We start from the raw sequence: 19,455 nt of genomic DNA, 5'->3' as shown, positions 1-19,455 counted from the left end.
TCACTGGCTCACCACACTCCATTATCTCTGCCATAGTCCCCGTGATGATCTATCTAGCCAGGGCTCAGCAAAGCCTCAGGCTAGGGCTGTAAACACCTAAGAAGCTCCTGCATCCCAGCCTTCCCATGGAGGGCATGTGTGCAGAGGTCAGGAAAGCCCTGCATACTGCCCCATTCCTCAGTCTAGCTCCTGTCCAGCCCAGTGGCACATACCTGCCCAGTCAGCCATCAAATGAAAATAGCTGAGTTAGGCTGAGGTCCTGGGGAGAGGGGAGTGCAGATGGCACAGCGGAGGTCTGGCTTTAGGGTATGGAATCAGCTCTGAGCTCTGTTCTTGCTGGGACCCTCACCCAGCTTTGAACTCCAAGCATCCCTGTATTGGGAATACTGAGGCTAAGGTCATTGTTATTGTGTTTATTGTTAATAAAACCATAGTACATTTACAGTAAGTGACAACATTAATGTTACAGTATCATACAATATTACAGCAATAAAATAACACCTATTCTTTGTACATCCAGCTCAAGCACTAGTTGAAAATATTTTCCAAGAATGTTAAGTCCCTGGGGGAGTTTCAAGGTGATCCAAGAGACATCTCCTGAATTGCCCAGGTCTTCTGATGAATAAATAATTTCTACAGTGCAGCCAGGCTGCACCTAGAGCAAGCTGTCCTGATGCTGTCCCAGTGTCTGGTCTAGAAACAGGCCAGTTGGTAAGGAGCCAAGACTGCAAGGGGAGGCAGGGCTGGGATGTGGTGATGGTCTTCTTTAGCTCTTCCTTCCCACCAGTGCTGAGACTTCTATGCCCAAGGTTCCAGTCCCAGTGAGAGTGACCCTCTCTCCAGTCCTGAGTTAAAAGAACCTTGCACTCGAGACTGAGCTGGGGGAATGTGGAAGTACTGTTGCCCCAGCTCACAGAGGCGGCCGAAGTCCAGCCTGAGGTTCCTTTCCTTTGGCCCTGAGCTACAGCAGCAAGAGCTGATGCCCCCATACTCCTATGCTGTACCCTCTTGTACCCTGGCCTTGAGAGCCTAGACCAACGTTAGCAGCCCTGAAGGGGGAGGGCGGCAGACTCAGTGCCAGGCCCTTAGCTTAGGCCTTTCAAAGGCACAACCTGGAGGGTGGGCCCACGATTTGGGCAGCCTTCCTCTGTGACATTTGAGAAACTAAATGCATGTTTTTGCGTTCAGTTGTCTGGGGTGCAGAGAGATGACATTCTATACATTCTTAGGGATGCCTACACTCCCAAGAGCCTCTCCTGGGTGGGGTGAGCTGAGCCCAGGTGGATCAAGACCTGCTGCTGAGCATGCAGGAGCCATAGCGTGAACCTCAAGGTGCAAATCCTAGGAAGTTGCAGACATAGGTCACCTTTTGATCATACCCTGCCTTGCCATTCACTGATGGGGCAAACAGGCTCGGGCATCTATCTACCCAAGGATAGATCACCACCAGTGGTGAGGGCCCTGGGGAAGGAGCTTGGCTCCTAGAAGGTCTAAGGCGCCCCCTCCCCACCATCTCACACTCGGGAGGTGACATAGACAGAATGTACACGCTCGGCCAGGGTGCTCTGCAGGTCCTGCAGTGGATCCAGCCCCTGTACTTTGCTGCTGCGACTGTAGATGAGCTGCCGGAAGGCATCCTGCTCCAAGAGGGTCTTCATGTGCTTGAGGAAGAAGCCCTCACAGAACAGGGCCAGTTCAGGGGCGTTGTGGATCTGTGGGCAGGGAGATGAGGGTGAGGCTCATGGTTTCTGTACAGCCCAATCTGAAACTGTCCCCACCCCTGGCTGTTACCAGCCCCAGGAGAGGTGTTCTCTGTCTGTCTCTTGCCACCACATTTGTGTCCATTCATTTGTGAGTATCTCCTGCAAGTGGGACCTAGCTGAGCTCAAGTCCTAGCTGTGCCACCAAGAACAGTACTGAAGTCCACCGTCCCCTGACGAGGTCTGTGCCTTGGGTTAACGTGCATGTTTCCCTGTGTGACAGTCATTCCTACTAGACTTGCAGCTCCCTTCCTAAGGGCAGGCACTGTGTGCCTCTTGGTGTCCAGCATCTAGCACAAGGTTATTTCATGGGACTGCTGCTCTGTATCTTTAAGTCAACACACCCCAAATGGCTGCCCTGGCCTGGCTCTGGGTGGTAGCTGCCCAGTGGTGACCTCCTCCTGGTTCTCTTAGCACTAATGTTCTGGGCTGGGGGAGACAGAAGTCAAGATATGGACCAGATCAACGGGTGACTGCAGACAGGGCTGAAGGCAGTGAAGGGGGTGTGTCTGGTAGAGTAGTGGGATGGCTCTGGGAGCCTGGGAACATCTGAGGAAGACAGAGGGCTGGACAGAGCTGGCAAAGCGCAGGCTACAGTGGCACGCACGCTCAAGTGAGGGGAGGAGTGGGTGGGACGTGGGGTCCTGGCAGGGATGTGGGGTCCTGGCAGGCATGATTGAGGGTGGGCTCCCAAGTAGCTACCATTACAGGCACACCAGCCACTGCTGCCTGCAGTCCTTGTACTTTGAAAGATCCTGGTGGCTTATAGTGGGGGGTGGCCTGGAAGTAGGGAGACAGAGCTGATGCAGGAGAGACTGCTGATACCTTTCTGAGGTGGATGGCTTAGCTGGGAGATGTTTAAAAATCAAATCGGACTTTTGGGGTGTGAGTCTGAGCAGATGGCAGTGTCGTTTCCTGAGCTGGGGGAGACTGCTGGGGAGGGGGTGGGGTGGTGGACACCCACCTGAGGCTGGGCTGCTTGGCAGTCCCCAGCGCAGTGGCAGGGCAGGGAGGACAGTGAGCAGGATGTGCGGGGGACAGTGCGCTAGGGCTGCAGTGGGCAGCGCTGATGGCTGCTCCAGCAGGAACTGCTAAGCCCCCCTTGCCCCCTTGCCCTCCAGGTGGCCTAGCCACCTGCATGTCCTGGCCTGTCTGCAGGGGGAGTGGGGAGGAGGTGAGGGAGCAGTATGTCATGGGAGGAAGCAGGGTAGCCCAGGCCCTCACCTTGGCATATTTGTAGGTGTTCACGGCGCTCTCCACGCTGAGCGTCTGGGAGCACAGGATCTCACAGTGCCTCTGCAGGGCATCCAGCTGGAACAGGCTGGCAGCTGACAGCAGCTGGGAGAGAGGCAGAGTGGGTTTGGGGGACTCTGAGCTGGGCCTGTGGCCTGTGGCCCAGACATCCCAGAACAGAAGGCTTCCAAGCGTGCGTACCCTGCTTCTCCCCAGCATCCCTGCTGGTCCTGACTGCTCTAGGCCATCCGCTATTAGCAGGAGGCACAAAATGGTCTTTCTGACCTCAAAAGGTCTTGAGCTGTAACTGATGATGCTTCATCTACATGAGCCCCTGAACCCAGATGCCCTGGTCAGCAGTAAGGAGGAGAGCAAGAGGCAGAGCCCCGCCCCATCCCCACTAGGCTGAGGCCAGGTATCCACAGATCCCTCCCTCAGAGCTCTCCTTTTACTCAGAGAAAGCATTATGCAGGGGACCACGGCGGCCTCCAAGTCCACTGCTCCCCTTCTCCCTTCAAATGCTGTTGCTGAGAGGGCATATGACATGCAGAGAAAGGTGGGGGGGGGGAGAAGAGTGCAGTGGGTGTTTAGTGGAGGACCCAGCAGCTGCGGCCCCTGTGCCTCACCTCCAAGATGTCAGCGGTAGGGATTTCCATGGACTCTGTCCCACCATAGTACAGATACTGCATCATCAGCTGTGGAGGGAAGGCGCCCCATGTGAACACACACACACAGGCTGAGGAACACACGTGGCCCCCAGTGTGCTGCTCTAGCTGCTCCTCGGGGGCCGCTATGCCCTCCCGTCCCTCTACAGTCCCCGAACACCATGTCTCCCTCTGCTCTCCTCTGCTTAGGCTGAGCCTCAAATGCTGTTTTCCACACAATGTGGCCTCTCCAAACCACAAGCTTGAGACCCTTTCCTGTCTCTGACCAGATCAGGTCCACACAGCAGTTTCTCTTCAGTCCCCATGACAGAAGGGAAGATGGTTCCAGTCTCTTCGGCCTCAGCCCCTTCCACTCCACCCCACCCCACCAGGAAGCATGCTACTCCTTGCTTATTTTGTCTAAATTCTACACAAACTGGGTGAAGCAAGCCTGTATTCCAAACACTTGGGAGGCTGAGGTATGAGAATCAAGCCCAGCCCGGGCTACATAAGGAGACCTAGTCTCACACCAAAGCAAAAGAATTCTGTACCTGTATTCTGTATCTGAGGAGGCAGCCGACTTTCTGAAGGCATGACTGTCTAACCAGAAAACAATTCTGTTTGGCTGGGGAAACTGCCCAGCCAGGTGCTGGCAGGAATCTAAGTAAACAAGGCTCAGGCCGGCACAGGCGAGGGCTGTTGGGGCTGGCCCTCAGGCTGGAATGGCACCAGAGGGTCTAGGAGAAAGATCAGCCACTGGCCTTGTCCAGGTACTGGGTGCCTCGGCCTCTCCCCACAGGGAAGTGAGGCCCTTGGACCTCCTTGGCCCCAATTAGAGCCTTCACTGTATCTTCTTGACAGTTTAGTGCCTGCCTGTCCTGTCACAGGGTGCATGCCCCCTTGGGCTGGGCACTGAGTGGGGCCAACAGGGTAAAGGCCCAGCTCCGGGAGGGCTCTGGTCTAGGATTGGGACTGAAGTGGGTGGGTGAGTACTCTTTGTGAAGGGATGGGCCTTGGGACATTCTTGGCCAGGGTCTGAGATCTCGTTTGTTGCACTTCCCTTCCCGGGAGCTGGGTTTGGCGAGACTTGACCAACTATGGTGCAAGGATCTGTTTGAGGCCACTAGATTGCATAGGCGTATGTAGAAAGCCAGATAAGAATGCTTTACGTAGGGCCTTGCAGAGAGTAGAGGAGGATTAATTTTGCAGAATCCTGGTCATGTGTCAGTTCTTAAAGCAGGCTGCCTATGGGGCTGGGCCAACTTCCAGAGGAAAGGCCACAGGCTTTCCTGCCACCCTGAGGGGGCCACTTGGGGGCATTATTCAGGGAGGACACACAGACTGACAAGCCATGTCCAAAGGGCAGGCTGGGCTGCCCTCCTGGCTATTTAAAGGCCTGGGTTTAGTCAAAGGGGACCGGCACCCTCCTATACACTAGCCACTGGTCACTGGTGGATTCTGAGCATTGGAAATGTGACCCCTCTGGGTGCTGCTAACACCTGTAATCCTAACTACTCTGGAGGCTAAGATTTGAGGATGGTGGTTTGAAGCAGGAAAGTCCATGAAGACTCTTATCTCCAATTAACCACCAAAAAACCAGAAGTGGAGCTGTGGCTCAAGTGATAAGTGCTAGCCTTAAGTGAAAAAACTCAGGGGAGTGGCCAGGCTGAGTGCACGTTTCAGGACTGATGTGAGCATGAGCATGTGCACAAACACAAAACAGTATCAATTTATTACATCTACTACAAGTTGAAGTAATATCTGAATTACATTGAGTTGGATATGTTAAAAGTCTTTCCTGGTTTTAAAGAATGACTTTGAATCTCCTAATTATCCATTTTGATCATCTGTTACTATATGTCTCCTTGGACCTCTTTCCTCAAGAAAACAGATGAGAATGACTTCCCTCCTCCTCTCAGTACTGGTGAGGTATGTCGGGAATTTTCCAAAACCTCAGGCTTTTTCAGTGAACCCTGATCCTGAATTGAGGGTTTTAGATCAAGGGAGCCCAGAAACCAAGAGTTCTTGAGATATCCCTCCCTCTCTCCCTCCCTCCCTTTCTCCCCCTCCCTCTTCTCTTCCTCTCTCCCCCCGCCCCCTCCCCCCATACACACAGGACAGAGATATTGGTGAGAGCCCAGGAGAAGGGCCTTTTGTCTGAAGTCACCAGGAGGGTAGCTTGCTCTATCCTGACTCCAGTGCCCTCCCTTGGCCCTCAGGTGAGCAGACAAATGTGCATGCATCTCCCTAGCAATAGTGGTCACCTGCTTGCACATGTGCACGCATGGCCTCACTCTCCGCCAATCCCTGTCCCACCCGCTGGGACCTGCCTCCTGTGTCAGAGCCTGGCTCCACCTCATGTTCCAACTCACTTGGACTTTGGGCTTTTTAGCCAAACAAATTTCCAAAAAACCCTGCCCCTTCCCTAGGGAGTGTGGATCAAAGGATGGGGGAAGAGGGACTACCACACTTAGACAGACGCTGGCCTGTCCCCCTGTGCCCATCTGTTCTCCAGGTCCCAATGTCCAGTCCAGGTCACTGGCATCACTCAGTTGGACCCTCCACAGCTCCTAGGCCCCAGGGAGTTGTCACATCCTCTTCAGTCCCTTCCTCATCTCTCTCTCCTCTCTGTCTGTCTGTCTGTCTGTCTCTCTCTCTCCTCCCCCCTCTCTCTTTGTTGGTCATGAGCCTGGGCACTGTCCTTGAATTTTTGAGCTCAATGCTAGTGTTCTACCACTTGTGCCACATTGTTGTTCCCATCTTTTGGTGGTTAACTGAAGATAAAGAGAGTCCCATGGACTTTTTGCCTGGTCTGGCTTTAGAACAAGATCCTCATATCTCAGTCTTCTGAGTAGCTAGGACCACAGGCATGAGCCACTGGTGCGTGGCTTTTTCCTCACCTTTCTAAATGTAAACTCGATCAGCCACAGGTGTGAGGACCGAGTGTCGCTTCACAACTGTGTGACTTTTTTTTTTTTTTTGGTCGGTCGTGGGGCCTGAACTCTGGGCCTGGGCGCTGTCCCTCAGCTCTTCAGCTCAAGGCTAGCGCTCTACCACTTGAGCCACAGCATCACTTCTGTTTTTTTCTGCTTATGTGGTACCGAGGAATCGTACCCAGGGCCTCATGCATGCAAGGCAAGCGCTCTACCACTGAGCCACCTTCCCAGCCCAACTGTGTGACCTTGAACAAGCTACTCAGCTTCTCTAACTCTTAATCTCTCCAAGAGGGGCAATAATATACCCAACCCACACCCCAAGGACCAGGTTATGCTCTGAGACTAGTGGCAAAGCACCTAGAAATGAGACTAACCACCTCATCGTGGTGTATTAAAGCTGCTGGGAGCTTCCTGGGTCTTTTGTCCTGTGGCTCCTTGGGGCAGCACCACATTCATTTCTGGTAGTTCTGAATGGAACATGCCATGGATCAGGCTCCTGGGATTCTGATGTGTGCTGTCCTATACCCAGAGCTCCTGTTAATTTGTCCTTGAGGCCTCAACCTGGCTGCCACACTGCCCCAGCTCCATGTCTGGGACTCATGCCCCATTCCTGTATCACTAGAGCCTCTTAAACTTCCCCACAAACTCTTGCAGAGTTTCACAAACCCAGGGTGCCTAGTTCTGGTTGTCTTGATCATGCCCTCAAGTGGCTAGATGCGAACTAAATGACTGCAGGGAGGGAGAGGAAGCCAGCAATTTTAGATGGTAACTCAGTGAGGACTCTGTGGAACCTGTGATCTCAACTGTCTCCTGAGTAAAGCAAGTCCCTGCACTCTCTACCCTTGTTGCCCCTGGGCGTCAGACCTGCCCCGAAGGCTCCGTCCCTGCGCCCCACTCCAGCCTGGGGGTGTGCAGTGGCCACTTTGTGGAAAGGCTGTCTCATCTGCCCTGACTGGAGTTTCTGCCTATCTGTTCAGGGGTTACAGCCCACAGCCATGAGCTTGTTCATTTGCTAAGGATGGACTCTTCACACTTTGTACCTGGCCAGCGGCTGGGGTTTGATGCTTGGCGGGGGCGGGGGGGCGGGCAGGAAGGGTGTTGCCACCCTTCCCAATGACATTGAGGTGCGCTGGGCCCTACCTGGGCACCTGTGAAGATGCAGGTTTGGGGGGTGGGAGACCTGGATGGGGTGTTCACTTGCTAGGAGTTCATTCTAAGACAAAGGCCCATACACTATGTGTTTCCTTCATGTCTATCTGAGGCTGCAGGCCAACAGACACCCTCAGAGGTATTCCCCAGAGAGCAGAGTGTAGGATTAGGCAGTGGCCCCAGAAGGGCTTCTCTGAGAAAAGGGTGGGGTGCCCAGGTCTACCCACCTGAAAAATGTGGTACTTCATGTCGCTGATCTCAATCGTTTTGCTGCTGTCTCCATCATGTTCCGATTTATTGGTCATTAGCGTCTTGAATCTGGAGCAAAGGAGACAAGGTGGAGATGAATGTAACTTCTGCTCTATTCCTGTGTGACATCAGCACGATCCATCACCCAGCCAATGACTGGGACAGGACCCTTTAAAAATGAAGGCTGTCTTCCCAAAATAACTCTGGGCAGGTGACATTTTACATCATCTTGGGTTGTGACAACTAAGCTGTCCCCAATGGCCCTCCCACCCACAGAGACCTGATGCTTGTGGTCTGATTCCTCATTGCAGAACATGTACGTCTTTAATGATCAGACGCAGTCACTGAGAGGACAGAGCTGGTCCTCAGAATTCCTTGTTGCCCTTTCAGTCCCATCCTTGCTGGGCCCTCTGTCCAGCTGGGCCTTCTGTGCCCTGAGGTCACTGCCCTGTGTCTCTGGGGGACTGAGACTGTTCCCCACAGCTGCCTACCTGTTAGAAGCGGTCACCAGCAGGACTTTGTGTGCATAAAACAGCTTTCCCTCCACGAGGAAGGATACATCTGACATCTCCTTGTTGTTCAGAAAGTGAGGATCTGTGAACAGGGCAAGATGGGGAAGTGACTGAGGGGTCTACTTCCAGGAGTGTGGGGATGTGGGGCACAAGGGGTGAGGAATAGAGAAACTGAGGCCTTGGCACTTGCAAATGGGAAAGGAGGGCAGAAGGTGCTGAAAAGACACCACAGTGTGGGGAGGGGGTAGACAGGCCGCACCTAGCCTGGCGGGCAGGGTCTTCCGGATTTCTGGGATGCTGGGGATGGGGCTGGTGCCGTAGCAGTGTGTGAAGATGGTGGCCAGCTGCTGGATGACGGAGTCGTTCTGTGGGGAGAGGCAGAGGGGGTGATCAGTGCGTCGCCGAGTCTTCTGTTGAGAGCTAGAGAGGCATCGGGCTAATTTCAAAAGTCCAGACCAGGATGAGAGCGGTCGTTGTCTTTTGTTCCTCTTGGATGTGTCTTGGCAAGAGAGAGGCCTACTTCCTCACCAGCCATTCTCCAAATAGCTATTTTGTCTGGGCTCCAGCCCAGACAGACACATGGCCTCTGCCACCCTGGAGCCCGGCCTGTGCACCTGGGTTGTTGCAGGGTTGGGTGTCTGTGTGTGGAGGGTTACCCGTGTCTGTCCACAGGGTCGATCCAGGTGTCTGGGCCAGGGTCGGGGTGAGGACTGTGGCCTCTGTGGCTTGGGGTCATGGCTGCTGGCCCACACTCACCTTGCTGGTCTTGAGGATGTCGAACATGAGCTGCAAGCCCTCCGTCACCAACTCCTCGTTGTACTCTTCCTCCTTAATGGAGCTGAAGTCCCGCAGGAGGCTCTGCACCACCGAGTACCGGGACTGGGAGAAGGAGGTTCGCAGGGACTCGATCCAGATGTGCAGCTTCCAGGGGACGCCTGGGCCCCGGCGGGGAAGAAGAAGAGTTGTCAGTAACCTCACAAAGCTCTAGCCACAGACCACGGATGCCCCCACCCCACCGGAGAGACCCGCCCCAACATTCCACGCTGCGTGACTGTCCCTGTGGAGCTGTGAGAGCCACGGAGCCACAGGACAAAAGCTTCAATTCATTGCTGGGCCTGGTGGGCAGGCAGGGGAGCCAATGATGGGGAAGGAATGAGCAAAATGGGCAGCCGGGCCTGGGGAGTTTCTTCTTCTCTCACTGGCTCTCTTGCTGAGAACCCACTAATGCTGGGTCCCCGAGTGGCCTGAGTACCTGGAAACCGCTGGGAACTCCACAACACATAGCCCACAGGCCCCGCCTCCCCCATCCTGGGTGGGAACTGGAAACAAAACTGGGCCCCATCACAAGTAGTCAGCTGTGCGTGTCAGTTCACATCCAGGGCGTGTAATGACTATTTACCAGCGCCCCGTGTGTGTCAGTGGGACCGTGGAGTCATTTCAAGCTGCTGTGGGAAGTTCATGACAAAGCCAGGTATATTCCTGGTAATTACAGTGACCCCTAAGCTTGCTTGGAGATTGAAAAGACCTGAGACACAGTGATGGCATTCCCTTGAGACACAATGACAATGCCAGCCTTGTGGGTTTCTTGGCTGTCGGCAGGAGGCGGTCCTCATTTTCTAGCAGAGGCCGCCCTGTTGCTCTGGTGGCCCAGCCCTGCGGGTCTGTGCCTTTGGCCTGTGACAAACAGCACTGTTGTCACGGGGCCAGGGGCTCACAGTGGGCAGCATGCTTTGCGCCCATTCTTGCTGCCAGCTCTGAGTCAACTCATGAAGTCAAGTGGGAAATGGGACTTGGAGAGATTCCGTGCGGTACAGATAACAGGATCTGTCCAAGTTTGTCCTAAAAGTTTCTCTGAAGGCACAAAAACGTCCACGGACTTGCAGATCTAAGGAGGAGGAGGTTGGTTGAGCAACTGGACCTGTTGACTCACTGGGGTACTGCGGGAGACCCCCCCTCCCCCCGGGGCTCCACAGTCCTGGGCTGTATCACCTGGGAGGAGGGTGGGCTTGAGGGCAGAGACCAAGTGTTGTGAGCTCAAGATGTGTCACTGCTGAGGACTGTCTCAAGCCTGGGGCATCTCTGGCCTGGTCATGAGGCAGTCAGGTCCTCGTTGCCACCCTGCTGTCCCATGGCCTCCATCTACCCTATGGGCCCTTGACCTTCCCTGGCCTGATGAGGAGAGATGGTGACACACTGCGGTGCGTGTGATTGCGCAGTCTCACCCAGGGCCCTCAGCTCCATGGTGATGTCCACGTAGCCATGCTCAGCGCTGTAGTACATGGCCTCCTGCAGCGCTTTGGTGCGGGTCCGGCTCAGCCGCAAGGGGCCCTCGCTGCCGCTGCCCTGGCTCGAAGTGTCGCTTTCCTCTACTCCCTCCGCCAGGATCTCCTCCAGGGACAGCACGTCCGCTTTGGCCTGCTGCGGCTGAGTCAGGAGCTTCCTTAGGACATTCCTGAGGACCAAGAGATTAAGGAGGATGAGGTCTGGGATCCCCAGGACAGAGAGACAGTGCGCGCCTGAGCTGCCTTCCATGGCTCAGGAATGGGAGAGCTCAAGGGGCTGTTTCTCCCTTCCTAGTCAGGTGGGCCAGAACTCCCAAGGACCTCCATCTCCAAGACACCTGGAGGGGACAGGGCAGGGGGCCAGGGCCTGCTTGCTGTCTTGGCATTACTGAGGAATCAGGCTTTGGGGTGAGCAGGTCTTGTCCTTCTGGCTTTTCTACTCTTCGACAACCTTTTCTACCTCTTGGAGCTCAAACAGCTGTGTGTCCTTAAGAGAGAGGGCTGATGCCCAGGTATTCAACACTCACACACACCTGCAGCTCCTGAACCGCCGCAGACCCCACGTCTCTCCCGAGGTGATGGGGTGAAATGGGGATGGCTGCTACAGAGAACTTGTTTCCATTTCAACACTGGGCCTGGCTGAGCTCACGTCTGCGTACAGGCCCTGCGGTGGATGTGAGTGAGGCGTCGCGGTCTTGCTCAAGGCCACACTGCGACAGCCTCAGGATCTTTTGTCACATTCCCTGGCCTGTGGCTCTGGGATGGCTACAGCACCGCAGGGGGCCTAGGTCTGATTAGGGCTGAGCCTCCCTTCTGTAGGCTGTGCGGAACCCAGGGCCGTCTCCAAGGGGCTGGTTTTCCACAGTATCTTGTTTATGCCAGCCAGCAGCTCATGCAGGTGGTCTGGCCACAGTGCCTATCTCTAGAATCCCATTGTCTCAGGAGATAATGAGAGGCAGAGGAACAGACAGGGGTGGGAGGGGGTGGGGGAAGTCACAGAGAAGCAAACACAGGACAAGGGGGGTGGAGAGGAGAGAGTCCCGTGGACAGTGGTTTGGGTGAGTGAGCGTGGGGTGCAGGAGCAAGGTATTCTGGAGCAGGGACACAGCAGGAGGCTAAGCATGGTGGTGAGAAAAGCCCCTGAGACTGCAAATCATGGTCTTGCACGCCAGCCCTGCTTCTCCAGCCCCTGCTGTGCCCTCTAGTAACCTCTTCCCTCGCTTCCCTCTGTCCCCCAGCACTGCCTAATGGCCTTGTGTTCAGTCTGCTGCTTCCCTGTCACAATGCTGGGCAGGTCCACCATCTGCTCCTGGAGTCACATGCGACTTCCTGCGGAGCCACCAGGAGCCTCTGCACCAGCCAGCCGTGTGCTGTGCTGAAACCCCTGGGGTGCTCCAAGGCCCCCACAGACCCCGGAGAATCAGCACTAGACACATGAGGGATGTGGGCTTGATGGAACCCTGGCATCTGCTGTGGCTGGTTGGGGCTGGGACAGTATGTCTAGAACATGCCCTGGGCATCCAAGGCCCTGTCCCAGTCTCAGGATTGTCTGGGCTCAGATACCGGGCCATGCTAAGCGGCCCATCACCCCGTGCTGGCTGAGGCCCTCACGGGCTCTGACCTCTGGAAAGGCCTCGGGTCCACCCTTTGTGCTGCTGTCGGGAGCAGAGGAGTCCAGGCTGCTAGAGCTCAGGTCAGTGCTCCGTAGTCACACAGGGCAGGTACCTGTGGCCATGGGCGGCCGAGTGGCTGAAGCAGTTCATGTCCTCGTGGAGGGAGGAGGCCATGCCGTTGGCTTCCAGCATGCTGAGGAGGGGGTCGGCACCTCGGCTCAGCAGCAGGCTGACGAGCTCGTAGTTCCCTGAAAACAAAGGGGGCGATGCTAAGGCGAAGATCGAGGGGAACCTGCACTCTGCCCCTCAGGGGAGGACGTGGAGGCCTGGCTGGGCTCCTGGCCTGGTCGAGCCCTTCCTGGGAACCAGGCTCAGAAGAAACAGTACTAGCAGGGATGCGGAGAAGGGCTGAGGGTCCCAGCAAGGGGTATTTCAAGGGTTCCTAAAGGGGGGGGCATGTGGCCCAATGTCCAGTGGGCGACCTAGCTGAGAGGCCTTTGTTGGGCGGGGCGGCGGTGGGTGAACGTACCGGCCGCAGAGGCCAGCTGCAGGGGCGTCTCCGCGTAGCTGTCCTCGCCGCTGTTCACTGCCGATCCTTCCACGTGGGCACCAGCGTCCAGCAGCAACTGGGGGAGGCGCAGAGGGGAGGGGAGGGCAGCACTGAGCAGCAGCAGGGAGTCGCTGGGACTAGCCTGAGGCCGCAGGGCCTGGGGCCAGGACCTGTGATTCTCCCCAGACACATGACCAGGACATGGCTCACACTGGCAGCCAAGAAACTAGCGCTTGAAAATTCCTGTTTACTCTTAGAGCTGAAAATTTCTAGAACCTTTGACACCACTCTTTTGTGGTTCTAAGCTATGCTGACCTCTGAGCTCTTTGCTCACACTCCCCTGCAGCCCCCCAATAGCTCCATTGACTTGCAGAACTCAGCAGATGGGACAAAAGAGAGCGTCATCTGCAATTCACAAAGGAACAAGGCCCCAGGGGGCAGCAGGCAGCAAGAGAGTCTGGCGCGGTGCTGCCAGGGCGCAGTGAGTGACCCAGTCTGGTACTTTTCTCTGAGCCTCTGTTGCCATTTGCAAAACGGGACTCAAGGCCAGCCTTGCCATGTTGCCGAGATTACACGGAACAACGCCTGACGCACTGTGGATCTGAGCACCAGAGGAGCCCTTGGGCTCCTCACTGGAGACATTCAACAGCTATTAAGAAGAGCTAGGGCTGTCCAGGACAGCAAGTGGCCTCTCCTCATTCCAGCAAGGACAGGTTTGCCAGAAGACAGACAAGCCAGAGTATCAGATGCCAAGCAGCTACAGCTGGCCCGGGCCTGGCTCCACCTTGGTGCCAGGGGTGGTGTCTGCATTCTGCTCTAGAAAAGGTGACCTTCAGCCTAGCCTGGCTCCTCATCTCCCTGGAGATGTGAGGTGTGAAGAGCCCAGGTGACCTGGCAGCTCCCCGGTGGGGTGTGGAGGATGGAAGATGGCCGGCCGCTGGTTTCGGTCAGAAACCAGTTGGTCCTTTTCACCTGCACCCGTGCTGATGCTCTGGGGGTGGAGGCTGCTGGGCAGGAGAAACTGGGCTCCCTGCCAGCCCAGCCCAGGGCCTAGCCCGGCCCCGGGCCTAGCCCACAGGCCCTGACTGCGCTGAGGATGGAACTTGGGCAGGCAGTAACTGCAGAGAAGGCAAGATGCAGGGGATTGCTGGGCAACTGCCATTGACCAGGCTGTACTGACAGCCATGTGGGTCAATGTGACCTCTGTCCTCTGAGGCAGACACTGCACTAGCTCTAAGAAGACTGTGAGAGTGTGTGTGTGTGTGGGGGGGGGGCCCTGAGGACCTGGGACGTAAGTGACACCACGTGAAGCTGCTCTGCCCACGGCTTCAATTTCTATAAAACACCCAGCCCCCACCACCCATCATGGCGGCCACAGCTCCCTAGGCCAAGGTGGGAACTATGCGGCTCAGTTTGTGTCACCTTGTCTTCTCACTCAGGAACTGGGAAGTGGAGGGACCAGGCTTCTTCGGGGTGGGGTGTGCGTGTGAGGGAAGAACTGGGAAAGGTGCCGGGATAGAGATTGGTGAAGGGATTCATGGGGAAGCAGAGTGAAGGGTCAGAAAGAAGAGGGAAACCAAGCACTCACACAGGTCCCAGCTGTGCGAAGACTTACAAGAAGAGATGGCAGGGCCTCGTTCAGTTTGGACCTGGGTCTGTTTTCTCACAATTCCTCACGTATCCTGACACTAACTCTGCTTTCTTTGAGGCTAGAGATGTGGGCTGCTGCTGTGTGTTGATCAGGTAAGCTGGCCTCCGCCATCTCTCACTCCAGGCAGCTGACCCCCAACCCCCAAGGGCCTGTGGCTATGCTTGGGGTCCAGCCCACCTAGGAAGCTGGGGAGCTGGCTGAGTATCTGGCAGGGCTTACCTGCACTACAGAGATGTGTCCGTGCAATACAGCAAATGTTAGTGAGGTCCAGTGCCTGCTGTCGGGGTGGATGGAGGGGTGTCTGGGAGAGTTGCTTGGAACCTGAAAAACACAAATCATCACTATTTCCTGGGTAGGTGACATCCCTGAGCAGAGAACACTGGGGCTTTGGATAAGCAGATTCTCCTGCAGGGATAGTGAACAGGAGTCAACTCAAGGGCTTTTGACATTTCATAGGTAATGTCTGCCTGGAGCACTATATGGATGAGGCTCAAGAGAAAAGAGTAGCTATTCCATTAGTAATGTCTATCCTGGGCAGAAGATGGTAGAGGGGAAACACTTTCTATTTCAGAGAGAGACAGAGCTAGAAGTACTTGAGGATGGTAGGGATGATTGGGCATTAGTTTTAGTTTTAGTTTTTTTTTTTGGGGAAGGGGGTCCAGTTGTGGGGCCTGAACTCTGGGCCTGGGCGCTGTCCCTCAGCTCTTCAGCTCAAGGCTAGCGCTCTACCACTTGAACCACAGCGCTACTTCCAGCTTTTTTTCTTTTTTGCTTATATGGTGCTGAGGAATCGAACCCAGGGCCTCAGGCATGCAAGGCAAGCGCTCTACCACTGAGTCAGCTTCCCAGCCCCCTTGGGCATTAGAATCCTTCTAACCACCCCTAGCTCTTTGCTGTGATCTGTTATCTTGTATTTTTAAGTCTTTGGAGACATATTTACCCAGTTGCCCAAAACATTGCACCCATCCTGGCTACTGGAGACCTGGGGGTGGGGGTGGTCTCTCACTGGGCTAGGGCCTAAAAAGCAGGCCTCTGGGCTTGCTTACCTGGATGTCCAAGTTTGCTCCGGCATCAATCAACATCTGGACCATGGCTTCATCCCCAGCAGCACAGGCATACATCAGTGGTGTCATACCCTGCATGAATACAAGGCAATTACTAAGCTGTCCAGAGCAGAATGCAACACCCAGCATGCCATAGGCCTCTGTGTGAGTGTTCCCCTCTTCCCAGCTTCCTATAGGCCCTCAGAGCAAAGGACACAGAAAGAGTGTGTAGGGGATTTCCATAAGCATTGTGACAGCAGAGGGGTGAAAAGCACACGCCCTTCAGCCAGGCCAAGGATCAAAAGCCAAAGGAGTTGTTGAGTCTGGTGCGGTCCTGGTCCCCTCTGTGCGGTCTCCCCATCGTTACAGGGAAACAACAGTACATACCTCATAGGCTTGCTGACAGTGTGTGTCAGTGCTTCGTGCCTGTGGTACTAACCTAGCACTTAATCTCACCTTGATTGAGAGTTCAGTTAATAACAACACAGCCACTGCTGTTCCTATGTCATACTGCCACATTCCAAGCCATCCCAGGCCAGGGCATGGAAATCCTGTTATGTGATGGACAGGCAGTATCTCATTTAGTCACTGTGCTAGTCTTAAGGTGTGTGTGTCGGGGAGTGGAGGGGAGGACTTCTATAATTATGTGAAATAGAGAAAGGGAATTAACTACTGAGGACTGCACAAACAGTACATGGACCCCAGGTCCATGTGAGCTTTGAGCTGCTGCCTTGAGGCATCACACAGAGCGTGGAGAGGCGTTTGACCAATAGATGTGCTGCTAAACAGTCTGGGAGCTGTGCCCTTCCTGAGGCAGGCTGTTCATGGGCTGGCTCCCCGGCTGGGGGTCTCCCTGCGGCCACTCACAGCACAGGCAGCGCAGGGAAGTGTGTGCTGCACAGTTGGATCCTGGTAAGGGCATGTGTCTGGCGCCCCGCAATATTATTTATTAGGTTATTTGTGCGTAGACAAGATCTCTTTAACTCATACATCCTTGTCTAGTGCCAAGAGATAAAGAAATGACCTGCGATGAATCAGGGGGTGAGAGGGCTGTGTACCCACACGTCAGCCAGTAAACAAGAGGGCCATGCGTTCCCAAAAAGCCAATGGCAACCTCATGGAAATTTGGCTCTGTTTCACACATTCTTGACTTTTTTTTTTTTTTTTTTTTTTTTGCTCCACACATCTGTACACAATTCAGAGTATAAACCAGGCTGTAAGCTGGCGAGGAGAAACCGTGTGTGAGTGTGTGTGTGTGTGTTGTGTGTGTGTGTGTGTGTGTGTGTGTGTGTGTGTGTGTGCTGTTTTCTTCCCCACTCCAGGCACACAGAGTCTAAAGAGGCTGATAAACAAGACTTCAAGGATAATCATCTTATTCACAACCATGTGACAACAACAATAATCATATGGATGGCAAGAACCAGAGAGAGAACATGGCCAGGCATTTACCAGGTGCCAGAGGGAGATTCTGACAGATCTATGTGTCACCCCCTCTCAGAGGCCGGGACACCGAGGCTCCTCCGGAAAGCAGGGCAACCCATGAAGGTGACTCAACTATGAGGGGCTGGACTAAATCCTCATCTATTGGAACGCAGGTCCAGTGGCTTCTTCTCTGTGCTCCCACCCAGCCCCCACATCTGCTGTGCTAACCAAGCCCCTTTGGCCTGTGGTCACTCTGTCATAGCTCTGCCCCATCTGCATGGAGGAGGCGCCATGCTGTGCTGTACCTCACCCCTGTCCTCCCTTCAGTCTTAGTTCTAACTCCTCCGTCCCACCCCAGCGCCTGCCGGGCCCCGTGCTTCTTCTGGCGCCCTCTTTCTGTCATCTCATCTGACACCCTTGCTTAACCCTTCGTGTTGCTTAACTTTCCCTGTGTTTCTGTGTGGTCTTCTGAACCACACAGTGCCATTATTTATTCAATAACTGCTCCTCAAACAGTGTGGAATAAACAAATGGGATATTTCACCGTGGTTAAGAGCCAGAGTCAGATTGCCTGGATGCTTCTAATCCCAGCTCTGCTTCTGACTCATGGTGGCATTTTAGACTGAAGCAACCTCTCTGTATCTCAGTCTCCTTGCTGTAAAATGCAGGGGCGGGGGGGGGGGGAGGTTGGGGTGGGGTGGGATGGGGAGGGAGGATTACAGTACTGCGTCATAAGGCTGCGGCCAGAATTAAATAATCTACGGAAGCACGTATGATCAAAGAAAGCCTGGAACACAGAAATGCTAGATACATGGAAGCTGTTCACTGCAAAACAAAATACCAATACAAACACAAAACGCTGGGCTTTTACAAGTTACCTCTGCCATTCCTACCCTTCCTCTGGCTCCATTTGACTCCTAAGCACTTTCCATTAACACGCTCTCTACCTTGTGGGCCTATTTCTTTTGTTGCCTGGTCTCGCACTACAATGTCAGTGCCACAAGGACAGATGGCAGGTCACACACTCCGTACACATGTTAGTAACTGCTGACTTCTCTGGACTCTTCCCCAAGCATGCACTGTTGGAGAGTTATAAGCAGGGCACTGCTGGCTCATGCCAATAATCCCAACTACTCAGGAGGCTGAGATCTGAGAATTACAGCCCACAGTCAGCCTGGGTAGACAGATCTAGGAGACTCTTCTCTCCAGTTAACTGGCAAAAGTTGGAGCTGGATGCGTGGCTCAAGTAGAAGAGGACCAGCAAGGGGTGAAAAGGCCAAGCGAGAGCATGAGGGCCCTGAGTTCAAGCCCAACAGTGGGGAAGAGAAAAAAGAACCCACAGAACCAGGGTGGTCCAAGGGTGCTGGGGAATGTCCCACTGACATCCCAGGTGAAGCAGGAGGAAGTTCACCGTTCAGAGCTAACCAGTCTCAGCTTAGAACACAGGGCATAATGCATCCAACTCGAGCAACTGTGAATTCCCTAGTGTGGGTCCTAAGCCTGGCCTAGCAGAGCTCTCAGAAATTACCTGGTCGTCCATGGTATTCACCCCGTCTGGGCCCAAGGCCTCGATGGCCTGGCTGATGAGGTCCGTCCTCCCGCAGTTGAGCATGCGGAAGCCCAGGTCCTGGTTGAATCTTTCCGTGGCAGCTCGGGCGTCCAGCCTCCGGAAGGAACTGAAGCAGCATTCAGGTCTGCCCAGGAGAGACCAGGAGCGGTGAGCATTACTGAGACATGTAATACCGCTGGGCCAGGCTGACACGTGGAATGGGAATGGCGGGGTAGAGGAACAACTGGGAATTAAACTCACATGACTGTCCTCACCATGTCCTGTAACCTGAAGAACACATACTTGGACAGTTTGGAACTGTCAGGGACTACGTTCCTGAATAATATGACGTCTCAGGAACCAACCTGAGGCTCAGGCTGGGCCTAGGACCCAGTGGTGGACTAGCATTGGACTGCTATGTACCACTTGTGTGGAACAGGCTGCCTTCAGCTCATGAAACAGTCTTTGAGGCAAAAGCTATTGTGTCTCTCTAGGGTTTTCTAGTAAGGCCCAGCAGTATTAAAAATATGGCCATGCAAAGTCTAAAATACCACTAGGAGCCCATATAAACTGCCAAGGAGAGCCACAGAGAAAAACTCGTATCTTCCCAGGGCACACAACAGATGCCCAGTAGGCAGCTTCCGTCTGGGTTTTTGGTTGGGTCAAAATGTTAAGAGATGTGGTTCAGGCATCTATACAGACAACTGAGGCACAAGTGGTATTTGGGCAGAGATAAAATAAAGAGAAGTATGAAACTGGGAGTGAGCAAAGGAAGGGGTGACACTGTCCAAAAAGAAATGTACTTGTTACCTGACTTACGAAACTGTACCCTCTCTGTAAATTACCCTTATAATAACTATGT

General features: G+C 54.4%; 1 protein-coding gene across 1 annotated transcript in view; it reads right to left on the bottom strand.

The window, feature by feature from the left end:
• Positions 1-1,424: 1,424 nt before the first annotated feature.
• Abtb2 (ankyrin repeat and BTB domain containing 2) overlaps positions 1,425-19,455 on the bottom strand; it is a 166,087-nt gene continuing 148,056 nt past the window's right edge. Inside the window, exons 5-17 of the mRNA XM_070032617.1 lie at positions 18,573-18,738; positions 15,626-15,715; positions 14,799-14,900; positions 12,908-13,004; positions 12,491-12,626; positions 10,706-10,935; positions 9,240-9,418; positions 8,743-8,848; positions 8,463-8,565; positions 7,950-8,040; positions 3,620-3,688; positions 2,985-3,098; positions 1,425-1,712 (exon numbers count right to left, since the gene is read on the bottom strand). Coding sequence (XP_069888718.1) covers positions 1,515-1,712; positions 2,985-3,098; positions 3,620-3,688; positions 7,950-8,040; positions 8,463-8,565; positions 8,743-8,848; positions 9,240-9,418; positions 10,706-10,935; positions 12,491-12,626; positions 12,908-13,004; positions 14,799-14,900; positions 15,626-15,715; positions 18,573-18,738 — 1,681 coding nt within the window. The 3' untranslated portion in view covers positions 1,425-1,514. The remainder of the gene's footprint in view (positions 1,713-2,984; positions 3,099-3,619; positions 3,689-7,949; positions 8,041-8,462; positions 8,566-8,742; positions 8,849-9,239; positions 9,419-10,705; positions 10,936-12,490; positions 12,627-12,907; positions 13,005-14,798; positions 14,901-15,625; positions 15,716-18,572; positions 18,739-19,455) is intronic.

Source organism: Dipodomys merriami, unplaced genomic scaffold (genome assembly GCF_024711535.1).
Source record: "Dipodomys merriami isolate MVZ:Mamm:240054 unplaced genomic scaffold, mDipMer1.0.p SCAF_21, whole genome shotgun sequence".
Taxonomy (NCBI): Eukaryota; Metazoa; Chordata; class Mammalia; order Rodentia; family Heteromyidae; genus Dipodomys; species Dipodomys merriami.
The sequence above is the reverse complement of the archived record's forward strand: the minus strand, read 5'-3'. Positions and strand labels throughout refer to the sequence as shown.